Source organism: Pipistrellus kuhlii, unplaced genomic scaffold (genome assembly GCF_014108245.1).
Source record: "Pipistrellus kuhlii isolate mPipKuh1 unplaced genomic scaffold, mPipKuh1.p scaffold_m20_p_10, whole genome shotgun sequence".
NCBI lineage: Eukaryota > Metazoa > Chordata > Mammalia > Chiroptera > Vespertilionidae > Pipistrellus > Pipistrellus kuhlii.
The window spans coordinates 3,053,485-3,076,010 of NW_023425405.1; the positions used below are offsets into that span (position 1 = coordinate 3,053,485).

Genomic DNA, 22,526 nt, shown 5'->3' on the forward strand with positions numbered 1-22,526 from the left:
CCTTGCAGCCAACATTTAGGAAGACACAGATGAACAGACTGGGTGCTACACAACACTGAACCTGACAAGACCCTTTTCTAGCATAGCGTCTTTGTTAACACACAATTTGTTCAAAGAATTTAGAAATGAAATTTGGTAGAAATAACATTAAAAAAAAAAAAAGCACACACAACTTTTTGCCCTAGCTGGTTTGGCTCAGTGGAAAGAGCGTAGGCCTATAGACCGAAGGGTCTCAGGTTTGATTCTGGTCAAGGGCATGTACCTTGGTTGCAGGCACATCCCCAGTAGGAGGGGGTGTGCAGGAGGCAGCTGATCAATCATGGATCTTTATAACTATCTCTCTCCCTTCCTCCCTGTAAAGAATCAATAAGATATATTAAAAAAATAAAAGTAAAAAACAACTTTTGGAAGATCTTTAATATTCTAATGATGATTAGCCAGCATAATTAAAGTCATGCCAATATTTGTGACATTTTCCCTACCACATAGTTAAAGCTTTTGTTTTTGGCTCAGTGGACAAAACATTGGCCTGCGGACTGAAGGATCCCAGGTTCGATTCCAGACAAGGGCATGTACCTTGGTTGCGGGCACATCCCCATTAGAGGGTGTGCAAGAGGCAGTTGATCAACTGATCGATGTTTCTCTCTCATTGATGTTTCTAATTATTCCTCTCCCTTCCTCTCTGTAAAAAAATCAATAAAATATATTTTAAAATAAATAAATAAACATTGCTATCAACAATAGGCTGCCTTTTGTAGTTAGACTTTACAGATAATTAACCAGGTAATCAACTCTGAAAGTTCCATCCTCTGTTCCCCCTTTTCTCATCTTTTTGTGCTCTCCCCCAGCTCCTTTTCTAGACTGTCAGTTCTTTTAATGTAACATGTACTCTCTCGGATATATTTCCAACATTTTTTTTTTTATTTCAAGTCATAATTTGACTTTTGATTGCATGTGGAAACTTAGGCTTAAAAAAAATTCTTTCCATTCTTGGATAGTAAATTTCCTAAAGTAAAAGTGACTGATCATTGTTTAATCCATCTTGTGCTGATTAATATTCTAATCATCATTAGAATATTAAAGATCTTCCAAAAGTTGTTTTTTACTTTTATTTTTTTAATATATCGTATAATAAGGTAAAGAGAGAAGCCCCCAATTCAGGAACAGCTAACACATTTTAGTTACTACCCATTTCAAATATTGTACAACCGTGGCATAACCTGTTGGCATAAATTTCCGTTTGTTACAGGACATATTTATAATACTTTTATAGAAAAGGTTACTGTTTCATTCCTTATTTCACATTATTTGGAGGCCATTCCAGAAGCGATTAGGAAACGTTCACTTATTCTGCATGCCTGTTTCTCCCAAGTTCCCATCCACAGCAACTGCTAGTAGATGCAGACCAGACACTAAAGCACACCCCCACGCACTCACAGATTCCTGCCTGTGTTTAGATGTGAGCTGCACCTTAGGGCTCCCAGCCATTAAAAAAAAAAAAAAAAAAAAAAAAAAAAAAAAAAAAAAAAAAAAAAAAAAAAAATCCCTTCCTCTGTAAGAAACAAGGAGATGGTAGTGTCTTAGGCAACGACGGAACACGGGCGATGAGAAGAACTGCTTATAAAGGGCAGAATTCTTTCTGCAGCTCTGGCTCCCTCACTGGGCATCTATCTTGCAGGCGTGCGGGAACTCCACTCCCCACCGCTGCTGGGATGATGCACCGGGAAAACATCCGCCCTCCTCGGGGCGCCTCTCAGCGGTTCCCCGCTGGGAAGATGTTGCCCCAGGTTTAAAATATCTGCCCCAGCCGCCTGCCCAGCGCGGGTGAAGCCTTCCCGGCCCCCGGGGGCCCCCGCCCTCCGCAGGGAACCGGGGATGTGCCTGGACCCGGCGGCGCAGGTCCTGCCCAGCCCCGAGCGGAACAAACCCCGGGCGGCCGGCCAGGAGGCTCCCTCCCAGCCCCGCCGCCCCTCCCGGCAGCTCCATCCCCGCCCCCCTACAATACAAGATCTCTCTTCCTCTGTTCCCTCAAATCACAGCCCGGGGAAACCTCAAGAGCCTCCACCAGCCAGGGGCCAGCATGTCTGGGGGCAAATACGTGGACTCCGAGGTAGGCTGGGGGGTGTGCGCGCCGCGCCGGCCGGGCTGTGCCCGCCTCTGCTATCGCCTCTCCATCGCCGGCGCTCTCCCGGCTTTGGAGAACCTCCTCTCCACCTTGGAGAAGCCGCTCTTCACTTTGGAGAACCTCCTCTCCACCTTGGAGAAGCCTCTTCACTCTGGAGAGCCCTCTCCTCTTTGGAGAGCCCTCCGCCAGCGGCTGAGGAATGGGCCGGGGCGGGGAGGTGGAGGAGGAGGAATAGTTCACGTTTCCCTCCTGGGAGGTCCCGGGCCCTGAGCCGGAGGGGTGCGGAGAAGGTGGTCGGGGTTTGAGGTCGGGTCGGAGGACGAGTTTCTCCGCGGGTCCAGGTGCCACCTGATGGGGGACCCCCGCGGCGCGCCCCGGCCTGCCGGGCGGCGGGAGCGGGGGCGCCGGGAGGAGCTGGTCACCGCCCTCCCGCCCAGGGGACTCCCCGCGGGCGCCCGGCCCCACTTGGCGAAGCTCTCCGCCGCCTGGAGGGCTCTCCCGCGCCCGGCGCCGGGCTGGGTGTTTGCAGCGGGACCTGCCTCCCTCCCCGCAACCACCGCGGCCCGGGCCACCACCCCCGCCGCCACCCCGGCCGCCACCCCCGCCGCCACCCCGGCCACCACCCCGGCCACCCTCCAGCCCGGGTGGGGGGACTCCGCTTTCCCAAACGCAGGCGCCGCAGCGCCCAGGGTGGGTTGGAGTCGGGGAGCAGGTGCGAGGTTCTAGGGAGGTTAGGGGTCCGACCCGGCTCCGCCCTGAGGATGGGGCGTGCGGAGCTGGGGTGGGGGGTGGGGGGAATATGGGGGGATAGCAAAGGGCAGAAGGAAGGTGGCGGACGGGGCAGGTGCCCGGGAAACGCCGCTGGGACCAATGGAACGGGGACATTCCATGAGTCGGGGTTCAAGTTGAATCTCCAGGATGAAACTGGAATTGTGGGGGGGGGGGGGGGGATAGGCGGGGAGTGGGGCGGGATGAGAGAGTGGAGCAGGTGAAGCACTGGGTGTGAAAAGGGGGGCCGCAGAGAAGTGGGGGCCGGTGCCGTCGCCGCCCGGCTCTGGGCGGGTACCCCGCTGGGGCGGGGCGGGGCGGGCGGGCGGGCGGCGGGGTGCCCTGACCCCTGGCGGCGGCGGGAGGCTCGGGCTGGCGCTCCGGGTGCTGAGGGTGTGGTGTCCGCGCCCCGAGCCTCTAAAAGCGCGGGCGGCGCCTAAGCGGCCTGCGCCTCCTGCTGCGGGAGCCGCTGGTTCGGTTTGGAGCCGAAGGCTGGCTTTGCGGCCAGGCTGACTGCTGATCGCCTGCTTATCTTTCGGAGAATTTCTTCCAACCACTGGTGCTCCCCCCCCTCTCTCCCGCGGCCGCCCGCCTCTGCAGGGACACCTCTACACCGTCCCCTCCCGGGAGCAAGGCAACATCTACAAGCCCAACAACAAGGCCATGGCCGACGACGGGAGCGAGCGGCAGGTGTACGACGTGCACACCAAGGAGATCGACCTGGTGAACCGCGACCCCAAGCACCTCAACGACCACGTGGTCAAGGTAAGGGGGGGTCTGGCCCTGGAGGGGATGCTGTCAGGGCCCACAGCTCTCTCTGGCAGCAGCCTGTGCATTCTCTTCTAAAGTTACGGGGAGCGCGCACACCCCGTTTTCTGGGCTTGATGTCCCCTCTCCCATCCTGCTGTGCAGTGCAGGTGGGATTTAGCTAACTGGAGTTTTGTAGGCGTTCACATAACGGCACTCTTCCGGCAAATGAAGCTCCTGGTCATAGCCAGACCCCACTCCCGGAAAGGGTGAGATGGTGACGCTACAGGTCACCCTGTCCATTCCCAGGCTGGAAGTCTGGTGAAGGATGGTGCCCACTGCACGAATGATTGACGCAAGAAGGTCATTTCTGAGGTCTTGTGCCAAAGGTGAACGCTGGGCTGCGGAGTGGGCACGTTCCCCTCAGCTGAAAGCAAGGAACTGGAGTGATGTTCTTCCACACAATAAAGTGGGTAGAAGTGCTTGCATCTAAAGACAGATTATGCAAATATATATGCACACATACTCATATAGGTCCATATAGGAAGGGTATTTTAACTGGGAAAACAAAACAAAACATGTGCACAGCTGAACAAAACTACCAAGTCAAAAATATGCACAGCTCTGGGTTTCTCCCGGAGAAAGGTCCAGTTGGATGTGGAAAGTTGCCTCTCAAGTGACCACCTGCGTCAGCTTTCGCTGAGCTGAAGGGCCATTCCTTTTTATACTTTCAGGATGTACTAGGTAAGATTGAATAATAGGTTAATGGAACAGGTGATTGGCCAAACTTATATCTGATTTGGGGGTCAGTTTTTTTTATTTTATTTCATGATGTTATTTAACTCTGACCCTTTTAGCAAATCAAGTCAGAGGAATGTATTCTCTGAACCCATCTGGGTTGTGAAACCATGGGCGTGAGCCGTCCTTGGCGGAGGGCTTTCTTGGAGGGACCAGGAGGGCCACGGAAAGCCCTGGCCTGGGAGGCAGGGTGCGGAGACCCAGGTCTGTACTCTCCCGGAGCAGTCCACTGCCTCCCCCACTGGGCCTCCCGTCCACCGATGGGAGAAGCTAGAGCTGAGACTGTTCACACTCACGAATAATAGAGTTCAAAGAGGGGAACAGCTTCACCTGTAACCAGAAGGAAAGCGTGGCTGTCCGAGTGGACTCTCGGCTTGCTGGTGGAGAGGAAAAGGAAATTGGGAGCCTTGGCAGGCTTTTCTGCTAGCCAGATCATGGAATATTTAAAGGTAGCAGCAATCACCAAAGCAGCTTATAAACTGAAAACGGCAATTGCTATAAACTATTTACTAAAAGCTTTACCTTAAAAGGGGTAAGGGCATTTTTTTGTTTTTTTGCCCCCACCCCCCCACCCTCACCCCATAGCTTTGGGCATGAAGGAGAGACGCCAGGAAAAGAGGCAGAAGCCAGGAAGGGCTGGCTCCCCGGAGCCTGCGTGTTGTTCCACCACAGTGCTAGCGGGGCAGACCTCTCGGATGAGTCAGAGAGGCCAGGAGTGTGGATGTGGCTCTCTACACTTAGCATGACTAAGTTGGGAAAGAAGAGCCCTCTGGGAAAAGAGGCTTCAATGCAGATGGAAAAAGGGCATAACTGGCTTAGAGGAAATAGCAGTTTACAAAATAGCGTTTCCGAGAGCAAGTGAGGGGATCCTCGCGTTAGAGAAATTAAAAGGGAGAGTTAGAGCAAGCGCCTGCTGGCTTGGAGAAAGCAAACCCCACCCACTTGCTCATAGAACTGGGAGCAAAGCAAGACAGGCAGGAAGAAATCTGCCTGGAGAAGAATTCGGGAGGCTCGCTTACTCAGATGCCTCTCTTAGGACTTCAGAATGCCCTGCAGAGAGAGAGGGAGAGAGGCCTTAAGAGAGCCATGTGCCCGAAGGCGGAGGAGGGGGCTTACATCTTATACAGACTCCTAGTCCTTTTCTTTGAGTCCAAGCATCAACCTAATGACAGAAGCAGGGGTGATCCTCCTCATGTTACCATGACAATAAACAATGAATTTCCCTAAGTTTTATTTTGATGGCATAGATTTCTTAAAATAATAAAGACATCCAAAGCCTCCCTGTTAAAACTTCACATGATAATGCACAGCGATCAATTGAATCTGTTATTAAAGGTACTAAACCAGGTAAGGAAAGTTCTGTTCTAGAGGCAAGCAGCTCGGTAAAACAGCCCTGTCCAATTCTGTAGCCGCTTAGCCACTTGGAATTTAAGTTTAAGTCCTTTACATAAAATAAAACTTAAAATTCAGTCCCTCAGAGATCTGGGGGAGATAATAGATCAACCGAAGGACTTGTATACATGCATATAAGTACAACCAATGGACATAAAACTCTGGAGAGGGAGGGTATGTTTGGGAGGGAGGGAGGGGGGCAAAAAAAATCAATAAAATATATTTAAAAAAAAAATCAGTCCCTCAGTCACTCCAGCTACAAAGAGTTCCCAGCACATGAGACTAGGGGCTACCATATGGGACAGCATAGATGTAGAGCATTTGGACAGCACCAGCCTGGAGTGTTCCCTGCACTTTACAGAAGGTTCCTATCCCAAGGTTAGAATAATAACTCTGGATGTAGAAGACATTCAACCCTGATGCACAGTGAGAGGAATAGCATAGTGTGATCTACAGCAAGCATGTCAAACTCATGGCCCGCGGGCCATGTGCAGCCCACAGGAATATTTTGGTGGCCCAACCAATGTAATGGTATGTAAGAAACATTTTAATAAAAATTTCGTAACTTAATTTTTACAATAGCTTGTGATAGGATATTGTACCACGCTCGCTAATGACTGATTACTATAATTGTGTTGCATACATTTCCCTTACGCACCTTACGCACGGGCGCACCATTTTAGCAGCTGATTGCCATGACATTAGTCTTAGACTGACTTGTTTGGTGTGCATAACAGGAAATATTTCACTTTTGGAGAACAAGAAAAAATAGGTTTATTTGTGTCACACTTATTAATTTGTGCAGTTATTTAGTGTCTGGTAAGTTAATGTTCAAGAAAAAATATTAATTTTTATTAAAATCTTCTATTATTTTATGTTAATGGCTAGAGGCTCAGAGCATGAAATCCATGCATGGGAAGGGTGGTCCCCTCAGCCTAGACTGCACCCTCTACAATCTGGGACCCCTTGAGGGATGCTCGACTGCTGGTTTAGGCCTGGGGATTGAGACATCCCTCTCACAATCTGGGATGTCTATGACTGCCCCACTGTGCCAGCCTAGTTGCCCCCAACTAACCCCCTGTGCCAGCCTGGCCTCCCCAACTACCCCCCACCAGTCTAGTCACCCCTTACTACTCCCTTCTCCCCCACAGGCCTGATCACCCCCAACTGCACCTCTGCTGGCCCTGTCACCCCCAACTGCCCCCCACCAGCCTGGTCGCCTCCAACTGCCCCCCCTTCCAGTCTGGTTGCCCCACACAGCCTGCTGTTTAGTCATTTGGTCATCCTTCACTAACCCCCCTGCCAGCTTTGTCGCCTCATGCAGCCTGCTATTAGATCGTCCATCCGGTGGTTTCAGTCATGACAGCCCCTGGCCTTTTATATATTAGGATTACTCACTTATTTCAGCCCTTTGTATTCAGCATGTCTCTATCAAAATAAACCTGCGTTTCTATGAAAATTGAAGCTTTTGTTTTTTTGCCGCCCACATAAACTTAAACCTTGTTTATTTGGCCTGTATTGGTCTTTGAGTTTGACATGCTTGTTCTACAGTATCTTCTACATCCTATAAAACAGCCATGTAGGAAGGGAAAGAAAACTCAGAACTGGCTGTGTCATGATTTGTTATTTCAAGGTGTTTTACCACCTATTCCACTGGTTTTAATGGCATAAATTAGTCTATACTATTTAGTTCCACTGAATTTGTTTCTTATATTACTAAAGGTTTGCTGCTCTATATATGAGATACCTGTATTATATTTATCTAAAAAGAGTGGGCTATGAATGATACTTAAAATTTCCTCTAATTAAAGTGATCACAACTTCAGACCCTTCTCCTTCCAAGATTTTTATGTCTTTTTTTTTATGTTCCAATTTCTATCCAGGTATTTATTATGTACATATTTGGAATTTCTAAATAAATAAAATGGCTTCAATGTTATAATTCTAATATCACAATAGCCATCAATTAATTCACTTATTTGAGTCTTATATGCTGAACTAAACACATACTACAAAGGGTAATTCCTAAAATAATTTCTAGAAATCACAAAGATTAGAATTATGAGACAAGATATATATAGACGAAAAGCTTAAAAAAATACACACATACAATATCACAACAGTAAGTCACTGCCACAAGGTAACTAATGGGTTCTTTTTGGTTTGACTGCCAGGAAACATATAACTACATTTTAAGTTTTTTTAAAAATATATTTTATTGATTTTGTACAGAGAGGAAGGGAGAGAGATAGAGAGTTAGAAACACTGATGAGAGAGAGTCATCGATCAGCTGCCTCTTGCATACCCCCTACTGGGGATATGCCCGCAACCAAGGTACATGCCCTTGACCGGAATCGAACCCGGGTCCCTTCAGTCCCCAAGCCGATGCTCTATCCATTGAGCCAAACCGGTCTCAGCTACATTTTAAGTTTTTAATGACCCATGTTATTTATTCTCTCCCGTATATGGATTTTAATTTTCACTTTCATTTCCAGCTGGCATGCTGTTTTATGCAGTTACTATAGTAAGCTCTCTCATCATCATTTTGGAAATAGACCAAATATCTACACTAATAAAAGAATAAGATGTAAATTGACTATACATTTGCCCACCAATCAATCAGGAGTGAGCATGCAAATTAGCCCAACAAAAAATGGCAGGTTAATTTGCATACACAGGTGCTAAGCGGCCGGGGGCAGGGCGGGATGCTTGCATTGCTGCCATGGTAACGTAGGCATTCTTCACTGCCCCAGCTGTTCTGGCCTCTGGGCAGCATGGGAAGGCAGGAAGGCGGCTCCAGGCCAGAGCAAAACGGCGGTTCCAACTGGAGTGAAGGCAGTGCCAGCAGCCAGGGGAAGGAAAGCCCATTCTTTTTTTTTTTTTTTTTTTTTAATATATATTTTATTGATTCTTTTTACAGAGAGGAGGAGAGAGGGATAGAGAGCTAGAAATGTCGATGAGAGAGAAACATCGACCAGCTGCCTCTTGCACACCCCTTACCGGGGATGTGCCCACAACCAATGTATATGCCTTTAATCGGAATCGAACCTAGGACCTTTCAGTCCACAGACTGATGCTCTACCACTGAGCCAAACCGGTTTCGGTGGAAGGCCCGTTCTTGCATGAATCTTCGTGCATCAGGCCTCTAGTCTATATATAAAAAGCCAGCAACCAGAATGCCCTAATGACCAGTTGCTATGACATCTACTTTGGCCTGCAAACCTGCTGGAGCAGAGGTGGGGCTGGTTGACCAACCTTCTACAGGTCCCCCCCCCCCCCCCCCCCAGCTGGCTTCACCCCCAATCCCCACACATACCATTTTGGAGTGGGGCCATCCAGCCAACCACCTGCAACCTCTCATCCTGGCTGGCCCAACCCTGATCTACCCTGATTGGGGCTGGGCTGGCCAGACCCCAGCTGTGCATTGGGTCTCTAGTATATAAGTCAAAAGTAAGTAATAATGACTATTGCATAATAAGGCTTTTAAAAAATGAATGGTATTAATTATCTTGATTTTGATAATTATTCTACAATGTAGATGTATGTCAAATGATCATATTGTATACTTTAAATATATACAATTATAGCCGAAACCGGTTTGGCTCAATGGATAGAGCATCGGCTTGGGGACTGAAGGGTCCCGGGTTCAATTCCAGTCAAGGGCATGTACCTTGGTTGCAGGCATATCCCCAGTAGGGGGTGTGCAAGAGGCAGCTGATAGATGACTCTCTCTCATCGGTGTTTCTAACTCTCTATATCTCTCCCTTCCTCTCTGTACAAAATCAATAAAATATATTTTAAAAATAAAATAAATATATACAATTATATTTGTTAATCATTCCTCAATAAAGTTTGTTTTAAGTGAGTGGTATTGAGTGTTAAGGAAGCCCTACTATGGAGAGGTATTACGGAAAGAGAAGGAGGATGCATCAGAGAAAGGTTAATGAAGAAAAGCATGAAGGAGATGCAGTCTGAGTTGAGTCATACGGGACAAATGGAATGCAAATATCTGAGAGAGACAAAGGGGGCCATTCTAAATGAGCAAAGCATGGGAGTGAGAATGTCTCTCCAAGGTCATGAACCTGCAATGCCCGATAGCCCATTTTTTTATTAGAATAGAATTTAGTGACAGAGTGGTCGATCATAAGATGAACAGACTCATCATGGCCAGGTGGCAGAGTCACATGATTAAGTTTTGACTCTTAACAGGTCAGCAGTGTGTTCAGGAGCACTTCAAGCATAAGCATGGCATGCTGAAGGTAGGCATTTTGGAAGATAACTGGTTAGGGCACAGGATGTAATAAAACATAGCTAGTCCTGATGAGCAGAGAACAGTTACACTATAATTGCACAAAATGGGGAGAACAGTATGTGGTAGCATTGGGAATAAAATATTATAAGCACAAAATGACTGAATTTTAGAATTAGAAGGGAACAGAGTGGTTATATAAGGCTAACTTCCACTTCCTCTTTTTTAATATTGACAGGAATTTAAGGGCTAAAGAAGTTTAAAATGTTATCCATGTTTTCACATGGTTACTGTCTAAAAAGATATTTTGAAATCTATCACAAGGAAAGAAAGACAAGATTATGTGATTCTCCTGGACTGTTGTCATGAGGAGAGAAATTAGTTGAGATAATTCTGATGTTAGTTCTGAGACAAATCAAGACATCTGAGAGGAGATCTTTGTTGGAAAATACAAATATGCATTTGTAATTTTCTTTTCCAAAGCTTGAATGTAATGATTCTTAAATATACATGAAATTTTTGTAGTAGTCAGCAAAAGGCATGCACATGGTAATCAGAACTGTTTTGGTTTCAAAATAACAGCCCCTGTGATCTCTTTCAACCTGAAATCATTCTAGGGTGATTGCTGATTAATATCAATATAAAAGTAATTTTTAAGTTTATTCGATATAGCTATAATCAAAGCATAAGATTTAAAAGATCAAATTATCTCAAAGAACTCAGCACATCCTATGTACTAAAGACCTAATATGCAAATGGTTGTCACACCATCATACTGTAACTGCTCAGACACTCAACACTTGGGAGAGAGGAATGGGGACCAGCCAGACTGTGCTTGGGAGAGGGACAAGTGGTCCTGGGTGCCAGCGGCTGTGTCTCTGCACCTGCGGTTTGGGAGAGGGACAAGCCACCCACCTTGCTGTCCTGGGCACATATAGCTGAAGCCTGGGTGAAGTCACCCATCCAAGGTCCCCTGCAGCTGTGGCCAGCATGGGCGAAGCTGGCCCGGGTCCTGAGTGCCTGAGGCCAGCCAGAGGTAGGGAAGCCTGGGTGCAGGGTGAGGCAGAGGTAGTTAGGGGCAATCAGGGCAGCAGGGGATCAGTTAGGGGCGATCATGCTGGTAGTGGAGCATTAAGGACAATCAGGCAGGTAGGTAGAGGTGGTTAGGGGTGATCAGGCAGGCAAGTGGTTAGGAGCCAGTAGTCCTGGATTGCAAGAGGCAAAGTCGGACATCTTCCAAGGGGATCCGGATTAGGGAGGGTGTAGGCCAGGCTGAGGGACTCCTCCCTCCCTTGTGCATGAATTTCATGCACTAAGTCTTTAGTTGGTAATATTATCTTCTGTTGGGACTGTTTGTGTGTTTGTTTGGGAGACAGTGATGGATATTCTGCCACACATGAGATCTTGCATGGGATTCAGAGTCCCCAGCTTATAAAAGAGCATTATAGTCATCTTTGTTGGGAAATTATCCTCACATCATTGAGTAAAGAACTATAATAAAATGGGAAGATACTATTCATTCATAAAAATCTGAAACACTTTCAAGTTCAGCCAACAGTGATAAACATTTTAAATGCTTATGGAAAGTCTTTTTTATGTTCTCTACCTCCTCATTGTGGTAAAAAGAAAGAAAACAAAAAAGAAGACTTTTGTTCTAACTGGATAGAATGTCATATTATTTAATACTAGTGACCCAGTGCACAAAAATGTGTGCACATTAAAAGGGAATTAGAGCTGAAACCGGTTTGGCTCAGTGGATAGAGCGTTAGCCCGCAGACTGAAAGGTCCCAGGTTGGATTCCGGTCAAGGGCATGTACCTTGGTTGCGGGCACATTTCCAATAGGAGGTGTGCAAGAGGCAGTTGATCGATGTTTATTTCTCACCTATGTTTCTAACTCTCTATCCCTCTCTCTTCTTCTCTGTGAAAAATCAATAAAATATATTTTTTTAAAAAAGGGGGAATTAGAGGAAATATTTTAATATTACCTTTTGCCCTTTCTCTATAATAGGAGTGTCAGAGATGAAAGAAAATTAATAAAATGTATATGAAAATCTTCCTCCTGTCAGAGTCTGGGACGTGTCACAGGAACCAGAGTCAAGTCCCTGCCCACCCGGGTGTGTCTCAAAATTATGCAAGACCCAGACTCTGCTGGCCCACCTGGCCGGCCCTACCCCCGTTAAACCCCACTGGGTAGATGTGTTTGGCCTCAGACAGGCATGGCTTGAGGTCCCCTGTCAAGCCCCACCAGGCAGGGGGTGCAGCCTCAGGTCCCTGCTGATTGCTCATTAAGGCTCGTTATGGGATCCCCGCCTCTGCTTCCTCTGTGGGTGCAGCCATCTTGTATTACGGGATCCCCGCCTCTGCTGGGAACCCAGCCATTTTTGTTATGGCATGATGGTCAATTTTCATATTCCCTCTTTATTAGCTAGGATAAGATACACCAAATACCCTTGAATTGTAAAAAAGTTCATGTTGTGCGTAATTCTCCCAATTAATAACAGTGTCAGGTACATTTTAAAGGGGCTTAGCCCTGGCCAGTGTTGTTTAGTGATTAGAACTTCTGTCCTGAGTTGGACTCATAGGCAAGGACGTATGCTTGGGTTGCAGGTTCCATCCTTCACCCCAGTGTGAGTGGAGGTAGGAGGCAACCAATCAATGTGTCTCTCTTCCTCTCCCTCCCTCCCTTCCACTCTCTCTCTAAAAATCAGTGGGAAAAATATCCTCAGGAGAGGATTAACATAAATAAGTAAATGCATACATACATACATACAGGAGAGGATTAACATAAATAAGTAAATGCATACATAAATACATACATATATACATACACACATACATAAGTGGGCTTAAAGTAAGAATGGCTGCAATAGAAAGCAGCATCTGGAAAACCCAGGGTGCAGCCTGCCCACTCAAGACCGTGGAAACAGCAGACACTTGCATATTTCAAGTGAAACGGCTTTTGAGTTTGCCCTAGTTTCAACATAAGTTCTCTGTGATGAAATGTCAGAGAGAACTGGGCCCTGGGAGGCCTGGGCTGTGCGCACCTGTGGGGTTCTGGGCCTTTTCGTGACTCAGCTGGCTGGGTTTGCAGTGGGGAAAGGGCAGAACTGCCGTTTTCATTCAAAGATGGTTTATGCCAAGAAACACACGCTTCCATACTCTGAACCTTTCTATACTATGATAGTATATTATCTTCATTATTGTCTATACTAATATATAACAGTATAGTATATTATCTTCTTTAATGCACACAGAGCTCCTGAAGAAAAAATTTGCATGCTATGTTTTTTTGTTTTGTTTTGTTAAAGAAGTTTCTAAAAAAAATAAATTCTAGGCTTCTAGAAATATCCCTAACACAGAGGCACTCAAAGGCACCCTGACAGAGTGGAAAGAGTATTATGCCAGAATAAGAAAATATATTTTTGCAATTAAAAAAACAAAACAAAACTTGAGTGTGATCATTCTTAAATATACAGGCACAAAATTCTTTTTCTCTAACCGTCAGGAAAATGCATGCATAAAGTCATCAGGTCAGCTGGTTTCAATATAAGGGCCTAATGCTTTTGTGGCCTCTTCCAGGTAGAAAGCTTAGAGTCTCAATAGTGTACTACTGCACACCATGGAAGGAAGGGGGAAGGAGGTTAGGGCAATAGATTTCTCTTCTTCAGTCATCCCAAAGGGTCTGGTTTATAAACAGGGAGTGTACTTGTTTGGATATAGTAAGCATCAGTCCTAGAAATATTTTGGGCAAGCTATTTTATGTTTGTATGCTTCAATTTCCCCAACTATAAAAAAAAGAAAGAAAAAGAATGAGAGTCATTCTCATATAATATAATAGTGTCCCCCTAAAAATGTCACCTTTCAATAAATGGGTATTATACACCTACTATATGTGTCATGTCCTACAGAAAGGAATGAGGCAGATAGAAGCACCACCCTGAGTTTATGGCTAGCTGCTTGCCTCCCTTCATGCAGTTTCCTTTGAAAACTTTTGCTGAAATTCTTCTACCAAATTCTGCTGTCTGTTAAAAACCTTAGAACCTTCAGGGTTTAGTTCAAAAGCACCTCACCTCTAATGCCTCCAGTTGTTCCTGAGTCGGTAAACAAGGCTTGGGCAAAATAGGAGGCATATTTTTCATACAATCTGCCCCTGTTTGGGCCCTATAAAAAGTGCAATTAAATTATGGACCATATCCCGATTCTCTAAAATTCTCTCTTCCCACATTGGTGCTCAGTTTCTAACCTTCTTATTGAAAGTTTGACATTTCAGCCTTTTTAAAACATCATCGCGTCTTTACAAATCCAAATTTGGCTGAACAGCTGGCAAACCAAAGGAATTTTTAAAAATACTGACGCCGTGGCCCGTTACAGATCTACTAAATTAGCACTTCTAGGGATGGGGCCTAAGAGTCTTTGTTTTTCAAAGCTCACTCATGATTACATTTGTGAGCTCAGGTTTAGAAGTCATTGTACCCAAGATTGTCTTAAAGATACACACCTTAGATGGTTTCACCCAAAGATAACAGATGAGTCACCCTGTACAGCTCCAGATGTTTTTCTTGCTAGGAAAATACTTGGGAGTCAGGCCCATTTAAACCGGAGAGTTTTGAAACACCATAGAGGCTTCCCAAACCAACCATGCTCAGTGGTCCTCCATCCCTTGAGGCCACTCGGGCTTACAGCCAACTGCAAGCCCAGAGCCTCGTGGTGACATAGGAGGGGGGTGTTCATATCTCCTAGGTTGTCCCACATAAACCAGTTACTGCTGGCCAGCCCTGAGTAACTAACTAGTAATAGTGTCCCCATTCATGCCCAGAGTGCCCAAGTTTGGAAGAAAAACTAGATGGTCACAAATGAATTGGCAATGACTTGCCTCTGACTCCTACTCCTGGAATGCACTGGAAGCCCCATACATACTAGTACACTATTTTTTAGCTGAATGAGCAGAATGTCCACTTTCCAGACATGTTTTCTTTCCTCTCCACTCTCCAGTGTTACTTCTCCCCTGTCCTTCATCGCGGCCTTCAAGCTGCACTAGAACTCGGAGGAGGAGCTCCTCCCCGCAATCTAACCTGACCCCTTAGCTTCTTTCTTTGAAACACAGGTTTAATTAAACTGACATCCTTCCATCACATACTTTGTCACCTACTCAATCAAAGGTTAAAATGTTTAAAATAGTTTAAACTCTTTTTCAGTTAGTTCAGGAAACAAACAAACAAAAAATGGCATGCTTGCCTTACGAACCATTGTTTAGGGTGGAGGAAATGTTTTTTAATTTTGTCTTAAAGGAAATCTGCACGACCCATGTACTGTGCAAGTACCCGGGGAATTAGCTGGTGGAACAGATTGACACCTGCACAGAATACATACTTCCTGCCTCTCACGGGAACATGCTGATGGCTCAGATAGGAAACACATCTTGTTTTCTTCATCGACACTTGCGAAGATGTCTCTCATTGGCCATTATGTCAAAGCAGAGGAAGTGCATATTCCTAAAAACACAACTACGCTTCCCCTTAGCCACTGTGAGCTGCTCAGGTCATTAAGAGGCAGGCATTCTGATGGTGCATCGGTGTGCTTAACCTCAGAGTAGGAATTTAACAGTAACATCTGTGAAAGGTGCATTCAATGTGTAAGCCTTTCCTGAGCCCAGCAACGACATTACGATACGAACGGACATTGAGAGATTCTGTGTAAAAAGGCAAATTGCATCTAGAGATTGCACTGGGTCATCTCATGCACGTGTGGGTATCGAACACAATTAGGTTTTCTCATTGACAATGACTGACTGGAAAATATGCTGATTTCCGGACCCAAGTCAGGAAACAAGGAAGCTATTGGGAGGAAAAGAAGCAAACATAAAGAGAAACCCACAAGCCCCTTCTCCCTGTCCTGCCACGGACTCCATGCGGGACGGGACATTTCACATGCAAACCTCAGGGTCCCCACCCACTGCTTTGCATGGTGCTGCCATGGGAGGGTGTGAGCAGGCGCAGGCGCAGGCGCAGGCACTGGCTGAGCATTAACTCACTGCTCCTACCCCCAAGGGGTTTAGCATTTATCTGGGAAGCACACATGTAAACACATCCAAGTGAGGCCATGTAACTAAGGGGCAGGCAGAAAGCAGAGGATTTTCAACGGCCTCCAAAGACGAAACACATGCTCAGCAGGCAGAGAGGCAGTAAACGGGTCCCTGGCTTGGTCCAGCAGAGGGAACAGCAGGAGAAAAAAGCCCTGAGACCTGAGGACACTTGGCATGTTCAGTGTGATCAGAGCAAGTCAGTGTGGTCAGAGCAAGGGACACTAGCAAGGGCCAGATCCACAGGGCCTCTGTGAGCCATCGAGGCATTTGTCTCCTCGCAGGCCATGCACTAGGAGGGACCTGATGAGCGGGAGCCGCTACTAATGAAAAGGCCTAACGTCAGTGCAGGGCGCAGACCCCGTGGTGCTAACTGTGCAGGGGGAGTGAGGCAGGGGAGGGCTGCCTCCAGCTCTCCTGTGGGCCAGCTGCCTTGCCTCTCCGGTGGTCCTCGGAGGAGGCTGCTATGGTTATTGTCCAGGCCTCTCCCTTTTGCAGATAAGGAAACGCAGGCTTAGCCATCTGCACAGGATTACGCAGGGAGTAGGTGGCAGAGTCAAACTCTGAGGCAGAGTTTGAATCCAGACGACACGCCCTCCAGGGCCTAAGCACTGTGCTACAGAGCCTTGGCCAGGGAGCGAGAAAAATGACGGTTTCCTTGCGGTGGAAAAAAATCTGGCCCTTGCTAGTGTCCCTTGCTCTGATCACAGTTAGCAAGGGGAAATCCAGAAGTCATCTGGGTGTGACAGGCCTGCACTTCCAAGGCCAGACTGGATCCCGGCAGTGGGTTGGGGAAGGAGTAAAGGGCCAAGGTAAAGACAAAGGCAAAACCCCAAGCCTCAAGGAATGCAGATGCTGGGTGAATTCCCAACAAGGCAGCAAAGGTCAATTTCCTAAGTCCAAAAGTGGGTCCAGAGTGGAGTGTGGTCTCAGTGATTAGAAGTGGAGCACACTCTCATAACCAGACAAGCTACAATCCTAGCTTGGGTTGAATTGCCTGAGTCTTTTATTTTACTTTTGAAAAATATGTATTTTTATTGATTTTTTTTTTTTTTTTTTTTTTTTTTTTTTTTTTTTTTACAGAGAGGAAGGGAGAGGGAGAGAGAGAGCTAGAAACTACCAGGGAGTGCCTGCAACCAATGTACATGCCCTTGACCAGAATCAAACCTGGGACCTTTCAGTCCATAGGCCAACGCTCTATCCACTGAGCCAAACCGGTTTCAACTTATTTTACTTTTTTTTTCTTTTCAGTCCTCACAGAGGATATATTTGTTTGTTTATTGATTTTGAGAGAGAGAGAGAGAGAGAGAGAGAGAGAGAGAGAGAGAGAGAGAGAGAGAGAGAAACATCAATGTAAGAGAGAAACTTCAACTGGTTGCTTCCCGTACGTTCTCAGAATGGGATAGAACCTGCAGCCTAGGTATGGGCCCTCACGGGAATCGAACCACAGCCTTTTTTGGTGTAAGGGGCATTGCTCCAACCAACTGAGCCACCTGGCAGAGTCCGGATCGCCTGAGCTTTTTGAAGCACCCCCATTGCCAGGGTGGCCAGCACCTGGGACGCAGCTGATCCTGCGTGAGAGGGGGGAGGCGCCAGAGAATGAAGCAGGTCCTGACAGGCACTGGGAAAGAACAGCTTCTCAGTTTGCCTGTTGGATTTCCACAGGTATCTGTGCCATTATCGTAATATGTTGTGAAAACAGGGAACAATTGAGAAAAACCTTAGTTTTGTTCTCGTGGGAGAAATGTGTATTTAGTTCTGAAAGTGGTTTCTCTTAGACTTCCTCCCTAGTTGTTACCTATTTGTTCTCAAAAACAAATGCCAGATGTAAGGGAGAGACTTAAGAGTGCATTTTACACTGCTAAGTGAATCTCTCAGTACAGTTAAAATGTCCTGTGAATCATGTCTCACTATTTGCCTTTTTATTATTATTTTATTGATTTCAGAGAGGAAAGGAGAGAGGAGAGAGATAGAAACGTCAATGATGAGAGAGAATCATTGATCAGCTGCCTCCTGCATGCCCCCAGGCATGTGCCTTTGACCGAACGGAACCCAGAGCCCTTCCTTAGGCCAATGCTCTATCCATTGAGCCAAACCAGCTAGGGCCACCTTTTCTATATTACTGACAGTAATAATAAAAGCTGGAAATGGCATACCGCAATATGTCAAGAAAATGGAATTGCATCCATTGGATTTCATCACCAGTTATTTTGGTTAGGCCAACCGATCTCTCTTCCTGGCTTGTTTCTGAGCACCAGGCTTTTTAGTAGGGAGAGACATTCTTTACTAAACTATTGTGGGTAAGTGCCTCGGCCTCCTCTAGTTACAAAGGTGGAATGAGACTCATTCCCAGAGCATGGGCTTTCTAGAAAGGCCATTCAACAAACACAGAGTTTCCCCAAAAATATATACACATTTTAACAGCTGATGGCTCAATTTTGAAAATGAGATGTATTTTAATAAACACTTGCCTTTATAATTATTCAAAGTGTATGGGTACGTTATGGGGGAACAGCCTATATTTAGAGAGCAGGGGATATGGAAGGAGCCTGCCTGGCAGACCCATAGCCACGCCCAAGGCTCAGCTCAGATTTCCGGGCCTCTGTCAGCCTTCCCTGACAGCCCTCATCAGAACTGCTCTTCTCTTGGTTTCCACCACATAAGCTTTTATTTCTATTTTGGCATGTATCAAAGCCTTCTAAGTATTCTCTTCTCTTACCCCATGCCTCTCCCCATTCCTATTTTCCTACTTCAGGTCTAAGTTCCTCAAAGCTTCCTGGTGCCCACCCCAGGACCCTGCACTGTCTGCCCTTAGAAAATGGATACTGTGGGAACCCTTAACATGACCCACGTGATTAGGGCCCACTCAGGGTCCGGTTTCTGCAGGAGGCCACACACTAAAATGAAGAGAAGAGACTAGAAAAGAGTTAATTTGGGACAAACGGGGGTGGGGGGGTGGAAGGGGGCAGGCCTGAGTCAACCTCTAGTGGGAAGACTCTCTAAGGCTCTGGCCTTGCTATCCCTTTTATTGAGGCTGCTATGGGATACACCCATTACCCTTAAGCAGCTTTGGGAAACACCCAGTACCCTTAAGCAGCTTTGGGAAACACCCATAGCCCTTAGGCAGGTAATAAGCGGATTATCATATCAGTAAGGATTTACATGATTACAAGATGGGGAAGTTGCCTCAGTTACCATTGTCTCAATTAGATAGGGTGTGGTTGGCTCTGACCTTTCAGAGCTTCAAGGTTGACCAGCCTCTTTCTATTAGTGTAGGGGTGTCGAACTCAATCAGAGAAGGGGCCAAAATCTAAAATCCAGCCTAAATCGCGGGCCGAATGGTTTACTGAACAGTCATAAACTGTCATTGTGATGGAAACGCAGCGGAGTGCAGTGATGACAGCGCGGTGCGGGCCACATTGCAAGGCCTGGCGGGACGGATTTGGCCCTCGGGCCTTGTGTTTGACACATGTGTATTAGTGAGACAATGATTGGTTTCAGGCAGGATACCCCACTGAATCTGCTGGAAGTAATCTGGAACTCTTATTTAAGGAACTGAAGGTCCCCTCTAAGCAAAAAGACAGTGGGATCCATTATTGAATGTCTTCCCTTTACCCATTTTCTCTACAAAAGCCACATTTAAAATCTTAGAAGAAAAAGTATATCCAATTAATAAAGAAATCCAAAAGCATTTGCTCTATTTACTAATGTAAAGAGGAAAGGTATTCTAATATGTGTATATATTTATTAAGGTTTTTAGTCTCCATTTTTAGGAGAATACATGTATTCATTGGTATCCCAGGGCCTGGAGCACAAGGCTAATTCTCTAAGTATCACAGGGCCAGGCAGGCAAATTCCCAGGATTCCAAGAGATGCCATTCGGCTGCTTGGCATTGCCCCTGGGGCCAGAGGAGTTAAGGCTGAGAGTTGGTTCTCGGGCCACATGAGAACTCCCTGCCAAGAGAGACATAAAAAGACTTCTTGTTGACCCCTGACATGTTGCCCCCAGACAATGGCAAACATCAGAGGAATGTCTAAGTCAAGAGACATCCCTGAAGGAAAAGCTAAAATCCTCCCAGCCTGAAGGAGACAGCAGTCTTGACACCCTGAGTCTCTTCCTTCTATTTTGGCTTTACTACTTCTAGAAGTTAAGTACACAGATCTCTGAGCTTTTACTAGCTGGAAGGTGGCGACCATTAACCCACTACTCCAACAACATAGAAGTTTCTTTGTACCTCAGAGGTGGTCTCACATAGATGTCAGATTTCTAATACAGGAAAAAAAAAAAAAAAGGTGAAAATGCTTAAGTGCCTCTAAAAGGGGTCAGACGTTATTCATTTCACTATTGATGTTTGTGCCAAGTGAAGGGACCGATAGCTCCTTTTGCAGATGTCTTTCTTTCTCTCACCTCCTATGAAAGGAGATAGATGTATTGGAATACGTATAAAAGTAAATCTTGTCCATTTGACCCCAAATAGTTTACGTATCAACAAGCTAAGTATAGGAAATCAGGATTAGGATTCAGTTAAGAATAGGTAGGAATCGGAAGTAGCCATCAAAAGAGGTGGTGACATGCAATGTGAATTCCAAGTGTGACTCTTATCTGAGATATAGCCGGGACCACAGTTTTTGCACATTTACTGTTTTATCAGGGACAGGAATGAACAGGTTAAGAGGACTCTCAACTTACAAATGACACCACTTACAATGACCTTGTTAGTGTCTGTGATAAAAAAAAATCCAAGTGATTTTGACAAATTACAAATAGCCCATAAAAATAAGATAAAGACTAATACAAAGTAAGATAATGTTTTATGAGCAGAAGTAAAACATAGAGATATTAAGTAGGAAGCAAATAGGTAAATACATGAAAAATAAAAAAATACTAGCGTGAGAAGAGGGTGGTCATTTCTGTAGGAGCTTGTGATATGGAAAATCAAGATGTTTCGTGAGCATAATGGACAAGGAAGGCCCTAGTAATAACCCCACATTTTCCAAGACACCAAGAGCTCCGAGATGAAAATCACTATTTAAAATTCATCCTTAAGTGAATCCACCACACTTCATTCCCCTTGGGCAACAGGGAACCCGAACTAAGTCTATTGATTGTTCTTGACCATGAAACACCTAAAGAAGTTAATGATATTTTAAAGGAAGCCTTAATGAATGGAATCAAAAGGACAATTGGGATCCAAAGAAATGTCATATACAAGATTCTCTACTAGTATTTGCTACTGGTTCGACATTAAAATGGGTTCTTAATTTGATCTTATGATGGATGTAGAGATGCTGGAAAGACCAAGAGGAAGGAGATAAGAGATGGAGAGAAACCCTTAGCTGGGGCTGGGGCAGGATTGTCTGTTTGAATGATTTGTTAGGAGAGTTGGAAGGGAGCATGGAGTGACAACTGCTCATGGTTATTGCCAGGTTATTATGAGACTTACAAGAAAAATACAGCTCAGACACAATCACCATTCAGACAAAGAAAAAGGAGGAAGGGATGTACCCTTTTTTAAAGTGTTAATTTACAAGGGAAAAGAGATTCCAGGTAAGGACTGGGCCACAGGAGGTTCTTTTCTAATAGTTGGGATTAAAATTCCTTCCTTGTCTGTGTAACCACCTCCTTCTCAAACCCCACCTCCACAGTTACAGTTTGGTGTATACCAACACTCACAGCCTCGTAATTAACACAGGCCCAGGTATGAACATTTTCCTCTATTCCCTCAAGATACCTAGTGTGTTTGGGGCAAAGAGGGATTATGTGGCAACGCAGCTGTGGTTGAGAATGCAAGTGGTAAACATCTGAGAGCAGAACACTGCGTTGTGTGTACCAAAAGGTCAGCATGAAACATTGTCTTTATGGCCGGCGTGCCCGCCCCGCCCACACGCTCACATGCACACAGCCTTGCAGCCTGTGTAAACCCTATTGTGGCTTAAACTCACGAGAGAGTGCGGTTTCTGCCGATGTGGCTGATTTGTGACTTGAGACCAGTGGTTCTGTACTCTGGCTGCAGATCCTCTGGGCAATGTTTATATAGAGTGCTGTATATGCTGTCTCCCTAGAAATTCTGATTTATTGACCTATGGTGAGGCTCATGCCTATGTATTCTTTCTTTTCTTTTTCTTTTTCTTTTTCTTTTCTGTTTTGAAAGCTTCCCAGATGAGGCTAATGTACAGCCAGAATGGAGTCTGTTTTTGACTCCCAGAACAAATAAAACTATGTGCCATGATAAGACTTTCAGAACCATAATGGACACAGTGAGGAAATTATTACTTCTCGTTTAGGGGACTAAGCATTTTTATTGGAATATTATATTTGTCATTCAAATTCCCATTCCAAAAAAAAAAAAAAAAAAAAATACTTTCT

General features: G+C 45.7%; 1 protein-coding gene across 2 annotated transcripts in view; it reads left to right on the top strand.

Moving 5' to 3' along the window:
- The first annotated feature begins 1,954 nt into the window (after nucleotides 1–1,954).
- CAV1 (caveolin 1) overlaps nucleotides 1,955–22,526 on the top strand; it is a 40,875-nt gene continuing 20,303 nt past the window's right edge. The window contains exons 1-2 of one of the 2 annotated variants that reach the window (XM_036424892.2): nucleotides 1,955–2,110; nucleotides 3,494–3,658. In XM_036424892.2, the coding sequence (XP_036280785.1) occupies nucleotides 2,081–2,110; nucleotides 3,494–3,658 (195 nt within the window). In that variant the 5' untranslated portion in view covers nucleotides 1,955–2,080. Of the gene's footprint in view, nucleotides 2,111–2,812; nucleotides 2,838–3,493; nucleotides 3,659–22,526 lie in introns of those variants that run through there. The other variant, XM_036424900.2, reaches the window with a different exon arrangement.